The sequence below is a fragment of the Dendrobates tinctorius genome, unplaced genomic scaffold (genome assembly GCF_039654945.1).
Source record: "Dendrobates tinctorius isolate UK_male_01 unplaced genomic scaffold, ASM3965494v1 ptg000029l, whole genome shotgun sequence".
Taxonomy (NCBI): domain Eukaryota; kingdom Metazoa; phylum Chordata; class Amphibia; order Anura; family Dendrobatidae; genus Dendrobates; species Dendrobates tinctorius.
In genome coordinates, this window is record NW_027361697.1 from 4,296,121 (window position 1) to 4,321,534 (window position 25,414).

The 25,414-nt window shown below is 42.4% G+C and overlaps 1 protein-coding gene and 1 long non-coding RNA gene across 3 annotated transcripts in view; one reads left to right on the top strand and one right to left on the bottom strand.

The window, feature by feature from the left end:
- The window catches only part of ABL2 (ABL proto-oncogene 2, non-receptor tyrosine kinase), a 39,514-nt gene extending 21,121 nt beyond the window's left edge, over positions 1–18,393 (bottom strand). Inside the window, exon 1 of the mRNA XM_073571320.1 lies at positions 17,963–18,393. Coding sequence (XP_073427421.1) covers positions 17,963–18,155 — 193 coding nt within the window. The 5' untranslated portion in view covers positions 18,156–18,393. The remainder of the gene's footprint in view (positions 1–17,962) is intronic.
- Positions 18,394–18,455: 62 nt separating this feature from the next.
- Positions 18,456–25,173, top strand: LOC141085765 (uncharacterized). Of its 2 annotated transcripts, XR_012231403.1 has the most exons (4): positions 18,456–18,582; positions 20,314–20,497; positions 23,104–23,254; positions 25,120–25,173. It is a non-coding gene; the product is annotated as an uncharacterized lncRNA (long non-coding RNA). The 2 variants fall into 2 exon arrangements; XR_012231404.1 differs by lacking the exons at positions 23,104–23,254; positions 25,120–25,173 and adding an exon at positions 22,827–23,015.
- The last annotated feature ends 241 nt before the right edge of the window (positions 25,174–25,414 follow it).

Genomic DNA, 25,414 nt, shown 5'->3' on the forward strand with positions numbered 1-25,414 from the left:
GTGGTGGCGCTGTACAAACAAAATATGAATGGCTTTAAAGCTGGCATGCAATACCGTCCTTCCTGTCAAAATGCCCAAATCTAGACGGACGAGTCAAATGTAAACGGGGCCTTACCATGATGTGTGTTATAATGAATTACAACCGCAGATAGCCACTCACTGGTGTAACACTTATTCACGAACACTTAGGAAACGGTATTACAATATCTACTATAATAAATGCGCTAAGCAGCTTCCGGGTTGTAACAACTTCCGTCCAGTTGTAACCGGTGACGTCACAGCACACCTCTTGCCATGTTAACCCTCAACACACCACTCCTCAACACACACTCCTCTCACCTTTCACCATCTCCACTAATGTCCACTCGCAGGATTTCAGAATACTCAAGATGGCATGGCCGCAAGAACATGTCGCCGGCGTGGACAATGTCGGGATCCAGGATGGCGCCGGCGGAAGAAGATGTCGGGGATCGTGGAGCAGCGACGATGACGGTGTGAGTATGAGAGACGGAGTGAGAGAAAGGGTCGTATGTGGAGTGAAAGAGTGAGTGGACGTGAGTGGAGATGGTGAAAGGTGAGAGGAGTGTGTGTTGAGGCGGTGTGGTGTGTTGAGGAGGTGTGTGTGTATTGAGGGTTAACATGGCAAGAGGTGTGTCACTATCCTCTCGATGCGATAGCATCGGGCCTTAATCTACTATAATAAATGCGCTAAGAAGCTTCCGGGTTGTAACAACTTCCGTCCAGTTGTAACTGGTGACGTCACAGCACACCTCTTGCCATGTTAACCCTCAACACACCACTCCTGAACACACACTCCTCTCACCTTTCACTATCTCCACTAATGTCCACTCGCAGGATTTCAGAATACTCAAGATGGCATGGCCGCAAGAACATGTCGCCGGCGTGGACAACGTCGGGATCCAGGATGGCGCCGGCGGAAGATGTCGGGGATCATGGAGCAGCGACGATGACAGTGTGAGTATGAGAGACGGAGTGAGAGAAAGGGTCGTATGTGGAGTGAAAGAGTGAGTGGATGTGAGTGGAGATGGTGAAAGGTGAGAGGAGTGTATGTTGAGGAGGCGTGTGTGTATTGAGGGTTATCATGGCAAGAGGTGTGTCACTATCCTCTCGATGCAATAGCATCGGGCCTTAATCTAGTATTGTTATAAATGGATCCCCTCCGCAGTGACGCGAGTGATACCGTCCTCTCATCCTGCAGCTCACGTCAGGCAGAAAACTGAATATAAATTAAAAGCCCGAGGCGCCCACAACAATCTGCTATGGCACAACCAGGGCGCTGTCACAGCTCGTTCTGGAAGGAGTAGATTTACTGTAGGCATCGCAATTACATAATGCTTGGAAAGAGGAACCTGCAACCGTATAAACGTCTTTCCTTACCCTTTATGCACTTCCAAAAGGAAAGATATTGCTATGTAAATGCAAAAAGATGACAAAAAGTGACAGAACTGCTCCCGTACTGAAGCCAATAACTGGCATCCTTAGTCGCTGGCTCCAGCAATGTATATATCATATGTCACTTGCAGACAATGACAGGAAGAAGATCTTTGATAGAAGGAGGCGCTGGGATGGGTGAGATCTCAGGCTACTCATTGCTGGCAAGCTGTCACATTTACTGATGGCGACAATGGTCACAGAAGATAATGCAGAGGACATGTGAAGGTTACTGGCTGGGGGGGTGTGGGATTTGACCAGAAACCCAATGTCTTTTAAATAAGGAACAGAAAACATATCTAGTTTTAGGAGCCAGAAGTGATGGCCAAATGCGGACACCATTCTACTATACAGAATGGACATCAGCCCTGCAGCACGAGAACAGCGCTCTGCAATACCCCATTCACAAGTATTGCCCCGCTGAACAGGGGAATGCATGCAGGGCGAGTGACCCTGGTGGCTACGACAGATTTTCTTAGTCACTGTGGCAAGCAAGATTTGTAAAATTATTTAGGAAGAGCACATACCAAGGTAAGGACAAGGGGAAGAAAAAAAAAAAAAAAGTAACCATACTATGACATTCCCTCCATAAGACAAAGTAGAGGAAGACCCTGCAAAAAGCGCTCCTCGCTGCACCCACGCATTGCAGAACGCATCATATTCTCACACTACATGCACCGATAACAGTACTTTAGACGTGTTTTTCCTGAACAATCTTTTTAGATGACTTTTGCAAATTTCTTTTTTTTAGTTCCATATACAACAGTGGTGGGACAGAAAAATGGAAGCATTTATAACAAGCTACAAAAAAAAGATGGCAGATATGCACAGCAAGTCGTTGTGACATTTATGTGCTTCATTGTTTCGTATGTTTGTTATGGTTAGCAATTTTTCCAGGCTGATTCTGCCTGGGAAAAAAAAAGCCATCGTATTCACATACCCCTTATCATTCGGATCAGATGAATTACTGGTGCGTGCACGGCCCCCTGCACAATGTATATAGCCGGTGTTATGGTAAATATAGTAACGGCATTCCCCCCAGTTTCTTCTTTTAGAATCTCACACTTTGTATGAACAATGCAATAAAAATGTGCAGTAATGTCATCTCTGCTTGGCCCCGGGGTGTGCCCGCTGTCTCCCCAGCGGTTATTGCGTTGTGAGACGCACACAATGACTCGGGCTCCAGCGCCGCGTGGAATGTATGAGCTGAACAGGCACCCAGAGACTGGAGAGTGGCCAAAAACAGCTTCGTAGTAACCATGGCAACAACAAAAAAGAAGAAACAAACGTTGTGCAGGTTGAGAGACAAAAAAAGTGACCCTGTAACCGCGACATTACATAATGCAGTGCTGTGGCCGCTTTACAACACACAAGTCACTGCTGCCAGGTAATAAATGTAACGTAACTTTCTATAAGAACAGGTAAAAGAAAGTTTGTTTGCTTTAAACTGTCATAATCTGTTATGTAACACAAAACTGACATTTCCTTCAGAATCCATCATCGCCCTGGTGCTCGGCTGCTTAACCTCTTAAGGACGCAGGTAAAGTTCATTTTTCAGACTTTTTTTTTTTTTACATCCACTTATTCCCCTCGGCTTCTTGTAGTTTTGAGTGACACCATTCATTGTATCATATAATGTACTGAAAAATGAACAACCGTCCAAGCGCAGGGAAATAGTGAAATCAAATCAACAGTTCCGCCATTTGTTTGGGGTTTTTTTTTTTTACGCCATTAATTCTGTTAAAAATGACCCGGCAGCGCAATTCATCAGTACAGACATACTGAACATGTATAGTTGTTTCATTATTTATTATTTTAGTGACAAAAAATATTGAGAAAAAAAATATTTGGTTTGTGCTGACTTTTTTGCTTTTTCCGTCCATGGAGCTGTGTGAGCACTTCCTTTTCGCGTGGCTAGCCAATGATTTTATCAGCAACATTGTAGAGCACACACTATGTCCTGATTGCATTTTCTTGTATTTTTTTGCGGAGAAGTGATAAGAAAAAAAAAAAAAAAAAAAACACAGCACTTCTGGCATTTCAATTTTTTTTTCTTTATTGTGTTTATCGTACTGGTGAAATGTTATATTTTGTAAGATCGAACTTGTACAAAAGCAAATGACAAATGTGTATTATTTCATTTATTTTTGGATGGAGAAAACAGAAGGTGATTATATTATTATATATTTTATATTTCATTTTGCTTTTCTGTTTCCATAGGGTATTTGAACCTGCAATATTTAGTAAAGTAGCATTTCGGTAAAAGTCACGGTCTCCTATCAAGTCCAGCCTGTGGCAGTGGCCAATCATCTCGTGTCGCTGGGAGTTGTGCAATGGGCATCCGTATGAACACTCCATCTGGATCGCCTTAGTTAAAGGGAATGTCAGCATAGAATGACTGTTCAAACCAAGCACAGGAGCTCGGTGCATCATGGTGTGGCCAAATGGTTTTCCCCCTCTATTTAGGATCCCCCCTTCTATTTTGATAGACAGTGGATATACCGTAGATGGAAAACATTAGCAGGTGGGAAGGTGCACTTAAAGGTTTGCCACAACAAGGGTGCACCGAACGCCTATTCTTGGTTTGAACAGTCATTCTGTGCTGACAGAGTCCCTTTAAATGATGCTGTCAGATATTGATTGTGGCAATTAAACAGGGACTGGCTCCAATCACTACTGCTAGCAGTAGGTGCTGGCTGAATAACACAGCTCTCACCTGGCCTGTGTGGATTTGAGCCCGCTCTATGCACATGCAGTTGCTCGCCATGAAGGATATACAAGTCAAGGAGTGGAAAAGGATTAAGGGCTTGTTCTCATCTGTGTATAAATCGGATTGCACCGACTAATGTTATTCAATCATTCTGTGCGGTTCAGCTATTTTTTTTTTTATCATCTAGAATATGGATGAGAAAAAAAAAAAATTAAAAAAAAAAAAAAAATCGAAGTATGCTGCGAATGGCCGCGCATATTGGACGAGACTCGCCAATACACTGGTTGTGAGAAAAAGGAGGAAAAAAAACGCACAGCCCGGGCGTGTGCTGTCCAATTTTTACACACACATTTCAAAAGGAAACCCGACATTTTATCAGTCAAGTACAGTAATTTCACAGCGAGAACCGTGAATAGGACAGAATAGATAGAAATAAGTCAGTAAGATACATAATCAGTGCCTTGTGTGTAGTTTATTGTATATGTATTTAGTTAATAACTAAAAAAATATTTTTAATAACCAGTAAAAAGCTAGAGTAGACAGCTGTGAGCTGATATTAATAGGCTGGGAAGCTCCATGTTTATTGGCCCCTTCAAGACTTATAAAACAGCTCAAAGCTGTCTGCTATCCCTCAGCTGGTTATTAAAAATGAGAATTCCAGTATGTAAAAGACATTAAAAACACAATGTATACACACGTCATATGGATTCTATAAGAGTAAAATCGCATTGTAGTCGCATGACACATGTCCGACTTTTCAGTATCAACATCGGAGCGTTTTTTTTTTTTTTTACGCAGATTGAGGGTAACATACCCTCAATCTGCGGGTATGTGCACATAGCCTAAAGGGTAAATCCAGAACAGCGCTGATGGTGGTGCAAATCCACAGAAAGAGAGACACATTTTACAAGTTACCTTAATGAAATCAAATGATTGAAGACCTGCATGCGCTGGAATCTGATGGAAGAACCTGCATCAGATGCTCCAGGGCAGATGTGAGTGCAGCATTACATGTCCGCAGATAGAGAGGGTCAGCATGTAACATCATCCACAATAAAAGCATTCTTTATGGGCAAATTACGGTACTCCATAAGACATGTTATTTCTCCCCATCCCACAAGCAGCAAAGTTGTGTGTCAAGTAACTATTTGCCCAACCCACATGTAAAGCCAAAACGAAACTTCAAAATATTCACATCTAGGGACTTATACGCCTTGTAATTAGCAAAAAAAAAAAAAAAAAAAGCGAAACGGCTTCCCATTTACTCAATCTTCTTTTGATGCTTTGCAGAAAATAGATAGAGCCCCTGGCAAGAAAAAGATTAGATGACACTGCTTGCTAAAAGAAAAAAAAAAATAGATATATATATCAATATCTCTTAGAAAAGGCAGCTGAACATCCAAAGCAAGAGTGTGGAGGGTACGAGCCGACAACCCTGCCGCTCGGCGAGTGACAACTTTTTCTAGTTAGGTGGTAGTCATCCATCAGCCACCTCCAAGGAAGTGGAGTCGAGTCATATATAAAACGTCTATGAGATGGCAAGTTGCAAATAAAAAAAAAAAAAAAACGCTTATTAAAATAGTGGTCTCCAACATCCAGATGATGGGAAACTAGAACTCATAGCATGGCGAGACCTCAAAACAGCTTGAAACAGTTTCATGACAACTGCATTAGAAAGTCATCTTATATACTGCAGTAACTAATATATGATGCCTGCTAAAGGTAGTCAATTCCATTAAAGAGGTTGTCCACTACTTTTACATCGATGGCCTATCCTTAAGAAAGGCCATCAATGTCTGATCGTCTGGGGGCTGTTATTGGTGGTGGCGGCCGCCGGATGGAAATACTTACTTGCCGAGCCGGCAAGTCTGCTTGTGGTTGCTGCGGGGTACTATTCAAAATATATTGTAGGCGGATGGTGCAGTACCTCATGGCAGACCCTACAAGTAGACAACCGGTTGGCAAGTACGTAAGTAGTTCCGGCCGCAGACACCGATAACAGTTGATCGTCGGTGGTACCATGTGTCAGTCCACGGCCAATCAGACATTGATGGCCTATCTTAAGGATAGGCTATGTAAAAGCAGTGAAAAACTTCTTTAATGGGTTTCTCCCATGTCTAGTCTTCAGGAGAACACTACTCCCCATGCCTCCTAGCTTCCTGGATACCGGCGAGTGATCCTGGTGATTGACAGATTCAGCCAGCTTAAAAGCAAAACTTACAAGCTCTATATTAAGGAGTTTAAAAGCACTGCACTCCTAGCCTAGAAAACTTGCAGTTGTGGCTAGTAACCTAGGCATTAAGCAATGAACTACAAAACTAAAAAGCTCTCTGCATTAATGAGAATGGGGATGATTTTTAATAATTGTTAGGGCTTGTGTAAATGACCGTATTTTTTGTCTGAGTACGGTCCATCAAAACACTGCCTCACACTCGGCCCAATGTTATTCTATGGGGCTGTGAACATGTACAATTTTTTTTTCCAGACCAACTCTGTGAGGGGAGAGGGTGGGGGAATCCCAACATGCATGATTTGCATACAATATTCGGATCGCAGCCAGCCATGCAAGTAATTGAGTGGAATAAAAATTGGACCGCACTCTGATGACATCCAAGTACGGTCTGATTTTCACAGACTGACAGAATGGAGAAGATGGAGACATTTCCCCCCCCCACCTCCTCATCCGAAAAAAAGCAGATCAGAGTGTGATTAGCATAATTGGACCGCTTTTCTCGGAAGGGAGAAATTACAGTCGTGTGACACTAGCCTTAATTTATTTTTATAAACACTTTGAAAATGTTCCTCTGCTTAAAAAGATTTAAAAAATAAACATTGGGAATTGTAAAGCATTGCCAGGTTAAATAAAATAAATATGATTATATCCACCCACACACATGTACATACATATGCCCAGTGATCACATGCTAAACATCACAAGCAGGGGACCACCAAGGGATTGAAGTTGTGAATATTGTATTTTTTATTTATTTAACCTACCCATGCAAAGTTTTCACAAATCCACCCCCCCCCCCCCCAACACACACACACACTAAGCATGAATCTTATATTTTACACAGGATGTCAAGATTTTCAACCTAGGAAAACAAAGAGGCAGAGATGGTAGAACACAATTTATAGGGAGTTAGTATAGATTTATATACACTGCTCAAAAAAATAAAGGGAATACTAAGATACCACATCGTAGATATTACTAAATGAAATATCACAGCTGCAAATCTTTATTCATTTCATAGTGGAATGCGTTGAGAACAAGAAAACATAAAAATGATCAATGTAAATCAAAATTAATATCCCATGGAGGTCTGGATTTGGACTGATACTCAAAATCAAAGTTGAAAATCCAATTGCAGGCTGATCCAAGTTCAGTGGAAATGCCTCAAGACAAGGAAATGATGCTCAGTAGTGTGTGTGGCCTCCACATGCCTGTTTGACCTCCCTACGACACCTGGGCATGCTCCTGATGAGTCGGCGGATGTTGTCATGAGGAATCTCCTCCCAGACCTGGACTAAAGCATCCATCAACTACTGGACAGTCTGTGGTGCAGCGTGACTGGTGGATGGAGCGAGACATGATGTCCCAGATGTGTTCAATCAGACTCAGGTCTGGGGAAACGGGCGGGCCAGTCCATAGCTTTAATGTCTTCATTTTGCAGCAACTGCTGACACACTCCAGCCACATGAGGTCTGGCATTGTCCTGCATTAGGAGGAACCCAGGGCCAACCGCAACAGCATATGGTCTCACAAGGGGACTGAGGATCTCATTTCGGTACCTAATGGCAGTCAGGCTACCTCTGGAGAGCAAATGGAGGGCTGTGCGGCCCTCCAAAGAAATGCCACCCCACACCATTACTGACCTATTGCCAAACCGGTCATGCAGAAGGATGTTGCAGGCAGCAGATCGCTCTCCATGGCGTCTCCAGACTCTATCACGTCTGTCACATGTGCTCAGTGTGAACCTGCTTTCATCTGTGAAGAGCACAGGGCGCCAGTGGCTAATTTGCCAATCCTAGTGTTCTGTGGAAAATGCCAAGCGTCCTGTACGGTGTTGGGCTGTGAGCACAACCCCCATCTGTGGACGTCAGGCACTCAGACCATCCTCATGAATTCGGTTTCTAACCGTTTGTGCAGACACATGCACATTTGTGGCCTGCTGGAGGTCATTTTGCAGAGCTCTGGAAGTGCTCCTCCTGTTCCTCCTTGCACAAAGGCTGAGGTAGCAGTCCTGCTGCTGGGTTCTTGCCCTCCTACAGCTCCCTCCACGTCTCCTGATGTACTGGCCCTGTCTCCTGGTAGCGCCTCCAGCCTCTAGACACTACGCTGACAGACACAGCAAATCTTCTTGCCACAGCTCGCATTGATGTGCCCTCCTGGATGAGCTGCAGTACCTGAGCCACTTGTGTGGGTTGTAGAGTCCGTCTCATGCTACCACGAGTGTGAAAGCACAACCAACATTCAAAAGTGACCAAAACATCAGCCAGAAAGCATTGGTACTGAGATGTGGTCTGTGGTCCCCACCTGCAGAGCCACCCCTGTGTTGAGGGTGTCTTGATAATTGCCAATAATTTCCGTCTGTTTTCTATTCCATTTGCACAACAGCATGTGAAATTGATTGTTAATCAATGTTGCTTCCTAAGTGGACAGTTTGATTTCACAGAAGTTTGATTTACTTGGAGTTATATTCTGTTGTTTAATTGTTCCCTTTATTTTTTTTGAGCAGGGTATATCTATATCTCCTAGATTTTCTGTGGTTTGCAGTCAGCACATCAGGAATTGTTATTCCGGCCATAGAAAATCAGTTAAAGAATAAGAGGAAATTGTCTCCCTGACAGCAGGAAAATCCTAAATATTCAGAAGGACTGAAATGCAAATGAAGCATTTCCTAAAAAAAAAATCCCTGCATTGCAGACAGCAGCAAGGCATGGCAGTGCATTGCTAAGCTTTGCTTCTGATAACTGATGCAGAACAGGCAGAGAAATGATAGGTCCCTGCCAGACGTCATAATAATGAGCGTTTGAGCAGAGGATTCCTGCACGATGTTATGTAAGGAGGCATGAGATGAATATGGAATTAGGTCAGGGGAGAGAAATTCACAGCGACGGGCACCTGAAACCTTCCAAGACTCCTTCCAAGCAGTACAAGACCTGATTGTCACCTCACATCAGGAACTTCTAAACTACAAGTAATAAGCTACTAAAAGAGTCAGTGATCAATTCCCCTTTCTTATTAGCAGCCCCACTCCTGTCCATGTTTGGTATTGCATATAGATAGGTGCAAGCAGCAAATTTCTAGGTGCACCAACCTCCTTGGTGCTCTCTAGTCTTGTATACCCAACAGGAACATAAAGCTGTGACCATCCATGACGCTGGTTTGCTAATGCTATACATCTTCTTAGGGTATGTGCACACGTTGCGGATCTGGCCCTGCGGATCCGGAGCAGATACTGCTGCGGTGTACAGTACCATTTTAACCAATGTAAAATAAAAAACCTGTGCACATGCTGCAGATTTTTCCGCACAGATTTGCTGCGGTTTAGAATCCGCAGCATGTTAATTCTTTGTGCGGATTCCGCAGCGTTTCTACATCTCTCCAATTATAGGAATCCACAGGTGTAAAAACTCAGGGGAAATCCGCACAAAAACTGCAGAAAAACCGCAGTAAATCTGCAGGTAAAAAGCAGGTCATTTTACCTGTGGAAAAATCCGCAATGTGTGCACATACCCTTAAGAGATCAGCGTTAGTATTTAGCCGCTTTTCACCTATGGATGAGCCAAGTATGTGCAGCCTTTAAAGAGCAATGTAGATATACTTAGCCTACCCTATACGCAGTGCAGTCCGATGAGGTAGCCATCTATCGTTACAAGGAATGAATCATTTGATCTCTCAAATATTTTTCAAACTGAAGTCCCATAGGCGATACATGATCATTTTTCAGATTGCTTTCCAGGATCACATCCACCCCCCCCCCCCCCCCCCCGGGTTGTAAGAGGAGCCGTTCTTTTGTATACACTGGGGCCTTTGCAACACAAGAAGCTATTAGGACTAACCATGCCCTGATTATTCGGCCCAAGTCTCCTCTAAAAGTAAGAATGGCAATGCCACTAGAACATTACCGCTAAGCACCTACTGTATGTGTGATGCATTGCTTGTTCAGGTTTTTTTTTTTTTTTTCTACAAACTACAGATGTGGGGGAAACTGGAAGAACCCTTTTAAATATATTACATAGATTGAATCTGTCACCAAGTTTTTGCTATCTAACCTAGGAGCAGCATAATGTAGAAGAGGAGATCCCGATTCCAGAAATGTGTCACTTACTGGGCTGCTTCCTGTAGTTTTGAGAATCTCTTGCTGATAAATCAGCGATTCTATCACTAGTAAAACCTGCTGCCATGTAGTCCACCATATTCATGTGTTGTGTGTAACCCCGCTGCCCAACACTTTCTGCCTTTGCAGTGTACACAGAACGCAGCCAATCATTGGTGTGGGTGAGCTTATACAGAGCTCAACATTTAGAGCAGTGCTAGATCTGCAGCTGAAAGAACAGGGATTTTATAAAAAATGCAGCAAGAAGCATCCCTACTAGGATCAGGGTCTCTGCACTTACATCATGCTGTTCTCAGATGGTGTAGTGAAAACTTGATGACAGATTCCCTTCACACGCTCAGTATTTCAAATCAGTATTTGTGAGCGAAAACCAGGAGTGCAACAATCAGAGGAAAAGTATAATAAAAACACGTCACCACTTTTTTTCATCCACTCCTGGTATTGGCTGACAAATATTGAACGTGGCCTTAAATCATGGCATAGCACAGTAATAACGGGTGAGGGCTCCAGAGGGTGTATTTCTAGCAGTCCCTATGCAGGGAGCTTTAGCTGGCCCTATTCTCTGAAATGGAGCTGCTAGACAGTGGGGGGCCGGGTGTTGCCGTCCAGAGGAAAAACAACGTGTCCCCTATATTCTCAGTTGGATTCTCATAGACCATAAAGAGAGCATATAAAGGCGGGAACACATCTGAATAGGTGAGAAGATGACGGAGTTCAGTGATTGCGGTGCCTCTGGCAGATTTCCCCAGACTTTACGTATATGGTGTCATACACTCATGCCAAAAGGTGAGTGTGTGAATCTGGTGAGCGTGCATCGTGACGCACACACCTGGCACGTACAGCCGCTCTCCTGCACCTCCATCGCACTCTTCAGATTTAAGTGGTCACATTTACTATGACTGGAGGTGGCTAATCCTCTGAAGTTGCATCCTGTTAGCACATTACATGTAAGCGCTGAGCGGACATTTGCCTGGAGAGGGCTTTCTGCTAATTGTTGAGATTTCCTGGGGACGGTAAAACAATGTGATAGGAAGTGCATCAGATACACAGATAAAAAAGTTGACCAAAAACAATTCCGCCTGTAGCCATGCGGCTATATGACAGATACATTGTGCGGCTGTAAACCCAACGCACCCTAAAAAAAAAAAAAAAAAAATCCCTATAACCAAAATGCTCACAGGAAACATATTCCTGTATTAATGCCTCAAGTGAGAAAAGAATCAGAGTTCAGAGGATCATTTCCTACTTTCCACTGTCGACTGCATAAGTGTTCAGCCCGATCCCAGATATGTGCGGCCAGCTATCTAGATATAAAGGATTCTTATGTCCCCAGTGATATGTTATATACTCAGCCTTCATCATAAGGAAACCAATACTGTAACGGGCTCCTCCTCAAACATCTCCGACTTCATTAGTATAATGGATAATGTATTACCAAGTACTTAACATGAAAATCCCATGCTGAGAGCTGCAGACGATCTGTGGCCTTTCATCCTGCATTATAAACCCATGTATGGAAGTATTAGAAGGAACAGTCCAGAGGGGTCTCCCGCTAAGGCCCATCACACACCTGTGCCACCCTATGACAAGCCATCACAAGAGTAAAAGTATCGGTTTGACTTGCCAGCAGATAGTTTCCACAAGCATTTGGCAAGATAAATCAAGGCTGGTGCAGAAGAAAGGTCGGAGCTGCAGATTTAATCTTTATAATCTTTTAAAACAGTCTGATTATTCTGATCAGAGAGGCATCAGTTTTTTTTTGGACATTGGAAAAAAAAAAGTTTCTCCATCTTCTCCATTCCGTCGGTCTGTGAAAAATAGCCCAATGTTTTTCCACAGACTTGCATTGCCAATTTTGATCGGATCAAATTCGGTCATGTCCCCAGCTCTACAGAATATCAAAAGGCAAGAGTGCCAACCCTGAAAACCACAGTTAGTATGCGGCCAAGATAAATAGGTTGTGTGCAGGAGCCATAAAATAAAGGCAGTGATCGGATGCAAACGGTAGCTACTCCACTTTCTCTTTGAACCAATCTCAATACATTCCCTCTCTGTCCACCTAGATCTTCAGATTAGCCAATACCAAAAAAATGGGAAGCCATACACTGCAGATTTAGGCCCCTCAGCTGCCCCTGACCTCCAGATCACACACACACCTGGATGATCATCTCCCTTGAGAACAAAGAAATAAGCATGCTAAAATTCTACATGCCTGACCCTTTACTTTCCCGAAATTGTGGGGAGAAAGTTGAGACACCCCAGAAACACATTGAGTGAAATAAGTGTCACACATGATGGACTTTTATGTTCTGGTTCCTGAATAGCCAAAGAGACAACAAATTCCCATCAGTGTGTGAACATGAAGGCACCCCAAGCAGTCACCGCTCATTAACTGCATCTAAATTATATCCATACCATTATATAGTATGTCCCATCACGTCATATTTTCCCATAGACATTAAAGCAAAGTGATTTGTTGCCGACTGCCTAAAGATGGGGATATCCTGATTCTCTCCAACAGAAAAGTATGGGGCAAGCTGAACTTATAGGTCTGATCCTTTGCTTTTTAGGTACAGGAGTACATCCATGATTGGCTGAATGTGTATGGGGGAAGACTGGATGAATCGCTCCAGGCAGTGGATTGGTAAAACAGGACGGTGTGCTATCACATATGGCACACAACAGATTACCAAGTGCAAAAAAGCCAATGAAATGTGAGGATATTTTTTTAAGTTACTTTTTATAATAGATAAAGCTGTCTGTACGTACATCCATATCCTATTACAACTGTGCTTCAGTGGGGTCATAAATCGACAATAACACAAGAGGAGAAGATATCCACCCTTGTAAAGAGGTTGTGAGGTTAAGACAGGAAGTGGCTACCCTGCCCCGAGGACATGAGAAAAGTACCCCCCCCCAGTACATGCAGTGTAAGCCGCATCTCCCTCCAGTTCTCCGGACTTGTGGTATTTTATGACCCCCGTCTATCGAAACCAGATGTACTGATCCCTTCCTGTACACGCGAGCCAAAAACAGCAATGATGAATGAGAAGTAAACAGTCCCCCAATAGGATTTCTACAAGGGGACTGTCGCTCAGATGCAGTACATGTGTATTATAGTCTGTACTGCAGATGATGGTGAATTTCCTTCAATTTCTCTACGTTCTGGGTTGTACCCAAAAGAGGTCCTAAAATCTCATCTATACACAGAAGAGAAAATCTGCAGCAATAACTGACCGGCTCTCTGATATCACCCTTTGTAAAGTTGCATTAGAAATGTGCCCTAATGTATACAAGATCCTACGACTCCTCCAACATCCTTCAATCTGGCAATGATATACACAACTGGCTGAGGTCATGAAGCCCAAACACGAGCAAGACAAGTGCTGCCGCCCATATTCATAAGCTGGCCGCCAAGTTAGACGTGTATGCTGGGACTGCTAGGGCATGCACACTTATTATTTAATTTGGTAAGGATAGTTTTTATGACACGCTTTTTTTTTTTTTTTACAGGTGGCTTTTGAGCAGGTCCACCACAAAAAAAAACACCCGAAAAAAATGCTCACAAAACACTTGAAAGACCATTCATTTAGTTTGTAAACTGACTTGCTTTACATATGTTCAGGCTTTTAACAGCTAAATGTTAAGCAGTTAAATCTGCCGACCACTCTTCAGGCGCTTTCTGCTTTCATGCTTATCTAGGGAAAAAAAACAGATTTCTCGGATAAGATATATTACAGAGTTGCTTATTTTCATGGGTACTGTTAATTTATAAAATAAAAATTAAAACGACAGTTACTCAAAGTGTCTCAATTAAAAAAGAAAAAAAAAAATCGTATCATTCTCTGCTTAAAGGGGTTGTCCACTACTAGGACAACTGCTTCTCAACTACTGTAAATGTTTGGCCCCGATAAAATAATAAAGCCAAACCAGCCCTGACATCACTGTCCCTGCCTACATACAGAATGAACATGAAGAGGAAGTCAGATCAGCTGCAGGACGACGGACTTCGTCTTAGGCTATGTGCACAAGTATAAACCAAAAAAATTCTACTTAAACAAATTTATTATAAAATATATAATCTTTATTAGGTCAAAAAAGACACCAACATTAAATTAAAAAAATATATTAAAAAATCCTACAGAAGAGGCAGGTCATCATACACAGTTAGACAATATGTATAATTTTAAATCCCAAAAGGGAAAAAAAGGGATCATACAATATTAAATTACATGTAGTCAATTTATCCCATCATTTTATATCATACTGTCAAAAATCGATTTATTATATGGCCAAATTTATCATTAATATAAAGAAGCATAAAGTGCATAGTGCATTTTAGAATATAAAGTAATTAGGCCATATTGGTGTGGGGTTAAACCAAAAACTACCCACCTGAATTCATACTGTGTACGTGACCACCGCCGCCTCGCACTCCAAAGTGCGAGGCGGCGGTGGTCACGTACACAGTATGAATTCAGGTGGGTAGTTTTTGGTTTAACCCCACACCATTATGGCCTAATTACTTTATATTCTAAAATGCACTATGCACTTTATGCTTCTTTATATTAATGATAAATTTGGCCATATAATAAATCGATTTTTGACAGTATGATATAAAATGATGGGATAAATTGACTACATGTAATATAATATTGTATGATCCCTTTTTTTCCCTTTTGGGATTTAAAATTATACATATTTTCTAACTGTGTATGATGACCTGCCTCTTCTGTAGGATTTTTTAATATATTTTTTTAATTTAATGTTGGTGTCTTTTTTGACCTAATAAAGATTATATATTTTATAATAAATTTGTTTAAGTAGAATTTTTTTGGTTTATGTTTATGGTATCTACTTAAAATCTATATAGAAACTTAGGGTTAAAATAATTGTTAAATCTCCTTTATTTGGAATAAATATGTGCACAAGTAGTTTTAGGTGCTGTGGATTTTTCCGCGTGGATTTGGAAAAATCCGCAGGTAAATTCTTAGGTCAAAAGACCTGCGGGTTAGCCTGCGGTTTCACACCTCTACAATGGAGAAGGTGTGAAACCGCAGCGGAATCTGCACAAAGAATTGACATGCTGCGGATTTGAACCCGCAGCAAATCCGTGCGGAAAAATCTGCAGCATGTGCACAGCGTTTTTCAGTTTACCATTGAAAACAATGCTACTGTACAACGCAGCTAAATCTGCTGCAGACCCGCAGAGCCTGAAACGCTGCGGATCCGCAGCAGAATCCGCAAGGTGTCCACATAGCCTTAAATATTGGACTCTGTGTCTTTCATAGGTCAAACATATACTTGTTATATACAGTCTTTGATCTGAATAATGAATCAAACTCCCCCATTCAAATCAATGGGTCTATGGAAAAAAAAAGCACAAAAGGTGCCATTTGTGCATCATCCGAGTGCTGTTTTTCTGTTACAGGGCAGAAGTTTGTAAAAAAAATTACCATATGAAAAAAATATAGATAGTGACTGGAAAACTGAAAATCTGATAAAAATAACCAAAATACATTTGCTTTTACAAAAAAGAATCAAGCCTCACACTTGTGTGAAACTGTGGTGACTGCCCCCTTTGGATGACTGCCCATTAGCGTTAGTGGAAATCGATTGGCATGACCTGATCCATTGGTCACAACAATAAGAACAGCGTCTCGCCTACTTGCATTTGTAGTTCTTCTTTTGATCAGCCGGCCTCACACACAAATGACACTGCAAGAAGCTAGCTAAGCAATAAGACGTGTGGCTGCTGCTACTGTAGGTAGGTGGGAGCTTTCACATTTGGTGTCTAGCAGCCACAGATTGCTGATATGGCCAATGGACCATGTTCTTCGAATAGATTCACACCAACTCTACTGGCCAGGTTGGTGCTCATGTGGTCATCCCTTTTCCAAAAACTCCCCTGTTGCAGCTGATCACTGGAGCAGTTAAAAAAAAAAAAACTGTAAGGCTTCATTTAGACGACTATATCTACCGTAACTAAAATGCTCTGTTTTTCAGATAGAAGGTGTACCAATTGTAGTCCATGTAGGTTCACAAGCTTGTATTTTTTTTTTTTTGCAGATATGTCTGATTTAGATGGGTCCAGTGGATCAAAAATCACCCATTTAAGTCTATGGGTCCATAACAAATGTAAACAGCAGTGATGAGCGAACGTGCTTCGATAAGGTGTTATCTGAGCATGCTTGGGTGCTGAGTGTCTTGAGCGTGCTCAAAAAATATGCTCCAGTCCCAGTGGCTGCATGTCTCGCGGCTGCTGTTCGACCGCCGCCACACACACGCAGGGATTGCCTAACAAACAGACAATCCATGAATGTGTTGTGGCTAACAGCTGTGAGACATGCATCTGCCAAACATAGTTTTCGAGCACCACGAAGCCACTCGGTTAGCACTCTAGCATGTTTGCTCATCCTCATCCCTAGGAGACAGCTCAAAGATAACATTCATATGCCATGCTTTTTTTCACTGATTGATACTATGAGCTTAAGAAACATCCACAAGGGGTTTGGATTTTTTTTTTCACATTTGGAAAAAAAATATATAACACTGACCAAAACCGGATGAAAATCTGATCAATCATTGATGTCCAACTGAGTCCATTTACAATGCAAGATTATCATGAAAGCGCTTTAGTACGAACGCTTGTTTTACGATGCTCTGCCGATCACCTGAATAACGAGCAAAACGTTTGCTCGTCAGGTTAAACGGTCATCGCTCTGGGCAGCACATCGTCCTGAATAGACCGGACTCGTACTGCCGAGAACAGTAGCAGCCTGTGTACACTGAACGATTACAGATATTCATGGAGTCGCCCTGCCGGTGTAAACAGGTTATTAAACAACCACCGATCAGCGGCGGTTTAATACATATTGGTTGGTATAAAGTCAGTTTTTAGGCCACGTTCAGTATTCAGTCAGTATTTTACATCAGTATTTGTAAGCCAAAACCAGGAGTGGAACAATAAAAGGAGAAGTATAATAGAAACACGTCACCACTTCTGGATTTATCACTCCTGGTTTTGGCTTACAAATACTGACGAAATACTGAACATGGCCTAGAATAAATAAGCATATCTGATTTAGATCCCTTTCCAAATCTGATAGCAGTCAGAATCCAAACCCAGGAAAAAAACTAGATTGGCCCGAGTCTCTAATCCGACGTGTACAGAGGCCATCACATCAGGAAGAGTCGCTGCCTGACACCATAATATACACACACATGTATATACTCCAGGCTGCGTGCTGCTGCACTGAAGATCAGCATTCAAATATATATATATGCGATAAATAACGGGTATATATATAGTGAGAGCTGTGAATAATGGCTGTGAGAGAGTGTGTGTACACACATTATATACACACTCACAGCCATTATTCACAGCTCAGACACAATCACATACACACACATTACACACAGACACTCTCACACATATTATGGGGCCAGCCATTACCGTGCTGAGCGAAGATGTTGAATCCGGCGCCCTCAGGGTTGTTCCTGCCGGTGGTCTCCCTCTTCCGCCCCCCGGCTCCGGTCCCGGCGGCCCCGGGGTGACTCCCCAGCCTGGTCCCGACGCTCCTGTTTCCTCTGTGCGGCGGCGGTCCACTCGGTGCCTCACCTCCGACACGGCCTACTTGCTGGCCCATCCCCGGCCTCACGTTAGCTGCTCGTCCGCCGCCGCCTCAGCTGCAGCCGCAGGGATGGCCCGAGGTAAGCCGGTCACATCCCTTCCGCAGCCAGTGACTTTAACAATGTGCCCTACTCCCAGACAGCGCCCTCTGTCGGTGGAGCCTCTCCGCCGTAGCCCGCAGCCCCTCTCACGTCACAGACCAGGCTGCGGCTTGTGGGACCCCGGATTCACGGGCTCTGGCTCCGCGCCTCCGCCGCAGCCCAGGCCGCCGCCATATTAACCAGCGAGAAGCGACAGCTGTGTGCCAGAGCGGCCCCGCACACTGACCAGAGCGACGCAGAGCGCCTCCCTGTGGAGGAAGCAGCTCCGCGCCGAGCTCTCCCGCAGTGCGGTCCTCCGACCGCAGCTGGGTCATAAGGCTACGTTCCCACATTCAGCTTTTGGTGCGTTTTTCGTGTTGTAGCATTTCAGCACCTATGATATAAATTAGGTTACTTGCGTTTTAACATGTGGTTTATCCCTTTTTTTTTAGGCTATGTGCCCACGTAGCGTTTTTCAAGCATTTTTTTCCTGAGCAGAAACGCATGCCCTTGCCAGGGAAAACGCATGCGCTTTTTGACACGCGTTTTTGACGTGATTGTCATGCGTTTTGACATGCTTTTTCCTATGCGTCTTTGCAATTACAGTGTATGTATGCGGAATCGCACGCGATTCCGTACAACTAATGAACATGCTGCGTTTTTTTCCGCTAAGCGTTTCCGCAGTGGAAAAAAACACACCATTAGCACAACATGTGCGGATTCCATTATATTACATTAGATGCTTTTCTAAGGGTATGTGCACACGCTGCGGATTCATCCACGCGGATTTTGAAAAATCCGCAGATAAATCCGCAGGTCAGAAGACCTGCAGATTGCTCTGCGGTTTGGCCCTGCAGTTTCACCATCTCCACAGTGGTGGAGATAGGAAACCGCTGCGGAAGAATTCCATGTCAATTCTTTCTGCGGTTTCAAAACCGCAGGAAAGCCGCGTGGAAAAATCTGCACCGTCTACACATACATTTGAATGGTACTGTACACCGCAGCTAAAACTGCTGCGGGTCCGCAGCAGCCAAAACCGTGTGCACACAGCCTTAAGCGTTTCCGCAGCAGAAACGCTTGTCTAAAAGCGCTACGGAAACGCTTAAAAAACGCAACGTGGGCACACAGCCTAAGGGTACGTGCACACGCTGCGGATTAGGTGCGGATTTGGCCTCTCGGATTTTGTAAAATCCGCAGGTAAATCTACAGGTCAAAAGACCTGCGGTTTTACCTGCGGATTGCTCTGCGGTTTTGCCCTGCGGTTTTTCATCTCCACAATGGACGAGATGGCAAACCGCAGCGGAATCCGCAGAAAGAATTTACATGTCATTTCTTTCTGCGGATTAGAAACCGCAGGAAAACCGCGCGGAAAAATCTGCACTGTCTGCACTGCGGTTTTTAATATCCATAGGATATTATGGTACTCAGGGCCGGCCCGAACGTATAGGCGAACTAGGCGGCCGCCTAGGGCGCCGACCCAAAGGGGGCGCCAGAGAAAAAATAGAAAAAATTATAAAAAATCTTTTCAAAAGGCAAAAAGTTTTAGGGATGGAAAGAAAAGTGTACATATTTAAGGGCAAATATGACGCAAGAGAGGTTGGTTGGGTTGGCAACAATTTCAATAGAATCTGAAGTTGCTAAACAAATTAATCTCGGTGACTTAGTGTCATCCTTTTAAAAAAAAAAAAAGGCAAGGAAGCAAAAATTTTAATTACCTATGGTCGTTTTTGTTTTGTGTTATTGATTACTTTGTATATATTTGTCCTATACAACTTCTCAGAAGATTAAAGAGTTAGGAGAGAGTTAATTAATCATTGTTGTTGTGGTTTATTTTGCTCCTAAATTTATATCCCAAGTTTTCACCTACTGCCAAGAATAGTAGGGGTGCAACAAAATAGTTTCGCCTAGGGCGCCGTAATCTCTCGGGCCGGCCCTGATGGTACTGTACACCGCAGCAGAATTCACAGCGTGTGCACACACCCTTACTCTGCTTTTTTTTGCCTACCATGTGTCGTGTGTTAAATAAAGCTGCTTTGTTTTTGACAATTCCTGTTTTTATTTTGCCTCTGACAAAACTTTTATTGAACTATTTAGGTGCAGATTCAGGTTACATGTGTAAATACGCACAGAAAACTGCGTGTATCCGCCGGAGAGATTGCCACGCTGTGGACTAGAAAAACGGACGGCGTGAATAAGAAACACAGAGGCTGTGCGCCCACCATCAGGATATGGCAGCAGGTTGGGCCCAGCGTGTTTCCGCTGCATTGTAATAACGCAGGTGAATCCGCATGGAATGAATGGCTGTGGGTGAGACTACGCAGCAGATAAATGACATGCCGCGGCTCGTAAACCCGCACTGCCGGGGAGTTTAGGCAGCGTCCAATAGAAGCACAGTGAGCGTAGGATTTCTATAAACCCCATACACTGTGCTTGTAATCTAGAACACAGCGCAGGTGAGCACGGCTATTCCGGATCGTGGGCATGTACCTCATAGTTGGTGACTTTCTGCTGATGTTCTTTCTGATGGAGTCATTCATTGTTCCCGTCTTTTCCATTTGGTCCAGGCCGACCTGACAACTTCTCCAGCCAGGACTCAGCTACAGAGAATACAACAATACATCTGACTTTTCATATTCCAGCCCCATCACCATCTATCCCCAACCTGCACAAACCCCTCATCCTGCTGATACCCCAATCCTGAGCCGCTGCTGCTGTATGTGTCCCTATTACTGCACCTGCTGTGTGGTAAAATAACAGCACTCCTCTTACTGCCCTCATAGTAATAATGCCACCACTGTGCCTCTAGATGGAAAATTTGCCCCTAGAAATTAATAATGCCCCTGTGCACGCTGATGGTCTCTGTTCTCTGAGGGCCCCTATAACAATAATGCTTCTTAAGTGTGCACTTAACATCTAATAAAGTCCGGAGTCCCCCAATGTACACCTCCTCTATACACATTATGGTGGGCCAACAGCTCCCCTAAATATACTGTAAAATCCCCCCACAACTCAGTATGATACCTCCACTGCTCTCCCAAAACACTGTATAAGGCCCCTCACAGTAGATCCCTCACTGTATAATGCCCCTCACGGTAGATCCCTCACTGTATGATGGCCCTCACAGTAGATCCCTCACTGTATGATGGCCCTCACAGTAGATCCCTCACTGTATGATGGCCCTCACAGTAGATCCCTCAGTGTATAATGCCCCTCACAGTAGATCCCTCACTGTATAATGCCCCTCACGGTAGATCCCTCACTGTATGATGGCCCTCACAGTAGATCCCTCACTGTATGATGGCCCTCACGGTAGATCCCTCACTGTATGATGGCCCTCACGGTAGATCCCTCACTGTATGATGGCCCTCACAGTAGATCCCTCAGTGTATAATGGCCCTCACAGTAGATCCCTCACTGTATAATGGCCCTCACAGTAGATCCCTCACAGAATAATTCCCTCACAGTAGATCCCTCACAATGTAATAGCCCACACACTGTATTTATTTATTATGCTTAAATCCTCTTATTACATTAGGTGCCACTTACTACAGCACCCTCGCACTTTTTTTTTTTTACCCATAGATCAGTATTGGTGAACCAGAACCACAGTAGGACGGGATCAGGGCCTTGGTTTTGAGGATTTTTTTGTGTCCGGCATTTGGTTTTGGTCATCTAGATGTTTTAGCCCTAATTCATCATTTGTGTCTTTTCAAAAAGTCACAAAATATTTTAATCAAAATCACTTGTAGCCAGAAGGAGAAGCCCTCAAAACCCCATAATGCTTTTCATATTTTTTTTTCATCATAGAATGCACTGAAAAACGGGAAGAAAAATTCCAAGTGCAGTGAAATGGTGAAAAGAAAAATGCAATTCTGCCAAAGCTTTTTTTTGTTGTTCTTTTTATATAGTGTTGATTGTGCAGGAAAAATAACCTGAAAACACAATTCTCCAGGTCAGTACGAGTACGCAGATGCCTAACATGTATAGTTTTTTTTTTTAAGTAGTGAAAAAAATTCAGAATTTTGTAAAAAAAAAATTTTACTTTTGTCGCCATTTTATGAGAACCATAATGTATTTTTTGGGAATATGGGTCTGAGATGACACTTTTACTGATATAATTTTGGGGTAGATACAATGTTTTTATTGCAATGCTGCGGCTGTAAAAAAAAACCCATAATACTGGTGTTTCAATTATTTGTCTTGTTACGCCATTTATCGATCAGATTAATTTTATATTTTGATTGATCAGACTTTTCTGAACGTGGCGATACCAATTATGTGTATTTTTTTGTTTTACTTTTAATTGGGCAAAAGGGGGGGGGGATTTGAGCTTTTTTATTTTTTTCCGTATTTTAAAAACAGAATCCGCAGCGTGTGCCCATACCCTAATTCTATTTTTCAGAGAAGTATGACACCCGAAAAAATGCAACTCTAGTGTTGACTGTACGTATTAATATTATATTTCTTTATATTTTGGACTTTTATGGATGCAGCTATACCTTGATATGTTTTTATTTATTTATATTTTAAAGGAGGGACAAATTTTTTCTTTTTTATTTTATTTTTTAATCCTTTTTTTTTTCATTCTTTTTTTTTTGTCCCATCAGGAAACTTGAACCTGCAATCGTCTGATTGGCTTATATTATATACTGCAACACCACAGCCTGTAATATATTTATGTCAAGGTGCAAATAAAGTTATAGATGACAATAAAGAGTCACATTATCTATGAGCATAAAAAACAAAAACTCTGGGAAAACAGTTATTGATGCTGGAGAGAATTTGGGAGGCAAAACTCCGATTTATGTATGTGCGTCATCCTAGACTTTTGTGTTTCTTAAGAAAAAAAGCGAATGTCTGAGTAACCTTTATGTCACTCGTTAGGTATGAGAACGATTGTATCACTGTGTAAACATCTTTGCTACAAAGAGCAGAGTCGTCCAATGTGTCACCCCGGAGAAAGATCAATTCTTCCTAAATTATAAGATTCGGAGACGAGAAGGAATGTTTGAGGATAGTTTTCTGATCCTTCATGGTAGGTTGCACTATATGGACTTCTTTCTATTTTTTCTTATCTTAGTAGATTCTATTGTTGATATCTAATTCATCCGTATATAATATGTGGATATAGAAGAGCACTTGTCCTATACAAATGACGCGACCGTCACATCAGACAGATTCATGGCATGCACAATGAGTAATAGGAAAGACATTCTTGGCAATTTTCTCAAATCCCCCCTCCGGTCAACGCCTAAATCCCCAAAATTCCCTCGCCCACACGCAACTAGAAAAATTAGATTTTTTTTTTTTCTCCGTAAATCAATAATACGTGTGAAAATAAGAAACTTTGTAATATATCTTATCAAAGAAATCTGATTCTTTCTCCTCCTGGACTTATATTTCACTCTTAACATTTTCAATTCACAGGTAACATCTGTCTTCAGTGATTACAGACTGTCCCATTACTAAGATAGGAGATGACAGTTGGTGCTCATACAGTTCGATAGAAAACAGGAAGGCTGTTGATGTTTTTATTGCATTTTATTTGGAGAAAAAGAAGCTGCCTCTACCCTTTCCCTCTTTCTCCCTCCTCTCCTCTTCATAGAATTCTAAATCAACTGCAATATTCTGTCTCATTAATAGGAAATCTGTCTTCACTGAATAGAGATTCTACCCATGAGTTGAAAGTGAAAGATCGATCCAGGAAGAGAAATAAGCAGATTTCTCTGATAAATTATATTACAACTTTTTCTTATTTTCACATGTATTATTGATTTACGGAATAAAACTTAAAAGGGCGGTTAGCCGGTTACTCTTTATATTTAGAAATGTGATCAGACGTACATTTTTAATACGTGCTGAGCCGTCGTTTTTAATGTTACCACTTTGGGCTACATATGATATATTAATTGTTGCATTTTACTCGGGAAATGCAGCAATCAAAACAGGCATTTTTTAGCGTTCTGTTTTTTTTTCTGGTATTTAATGTGCGGTTTAAATAATTTAATATTTTCATAGACTTTTTTGGACATGACGATACCAAATACGTATTTTTATCTTTTAATTTCTTTATTTTTGAAAGGGGAAAAGAGGGGTGAATTAAACCTTTTTATGCTCTTTTTATTTTTGTTGTATGTTTTATACTTTTGTATTTTATTTTTTAGTTCCCTCTTGAACCTGCCATTGGTTCATCGCTTATGTTGTATAATCCAATACCATGGTATTGCGTTATACAGCGAAATCGCTCTACTCTAATGAAGTTCTGCCTGTAGCTGAGCTTCACAGTACTATGAAGATGGAAATTATGGGTTCTTCAACAGGCCCCACGGTAACCTGCGATCGTGTTGTGGGGGGCGATGGAAGCTGGTATTCTAAGTGGCATTTAGATGGTTAAACTGCAATGATCAGATTAAGCTCAGGTGTCTACAGTTACAGGTACATGCGGTCATGTAAAACAGCCGCCATGTGCTTGATATGAAGCCACCTCAGACCCTATGCTGGGCTTCATATGTTCCTTAGTGACCTATGATGAAAATCTGCATTGTAGGTCGAAACTTTTTTCAGGCCGGGGTCGCACTTGCGAGAAACTCTCACGAGTCTCGCGTCTTAATACCCGGCACTGCCGCCGGCACTCGGGACCGGAGCGTTCAGTTGCATAGAAATACATGCAGCCGCACACTCCGGACCTGAGTGCCGTCGTCAGTGCCAGGTATTGAGAAGCAAGACTCGTGCGAGTTTCTCGCAAGTGTGACCCCAGCCTTAATGTAATTATGTAGGCGTTGCAAAGTTCTGAATTTTTGTAAAAAGAAAAAAACAAAACTTAATCATCTTATTTTGCGTGATTATTTCCCAAACACTATATTGCAATGCTGTTTCAATGTCTCGTTCTTGATCCTTTAGACGCTGCTTTCATCTGCTGTCCAGAAAGATCCATACACTATATTCAAACAGTCTGTGTAAGGGGAATGTCTCTGTCTGAGTATGGGGTGAGGAGCAGAGAGGAACTCCACTACATTAAATAAATAAAAAAATAATACATAAATAATAGTAATGAATAAGTAAATAAAATAAATAAATAAAATTGTGTAGCAACTCACTCGGGAAAATAAGTAACACACTAAAAACTGCAACTAATCCTGCTGGTTCCTGTATAGACTAGAGATCCTGTCTCAGCAGGCCCTAGTGGTTCCAATAT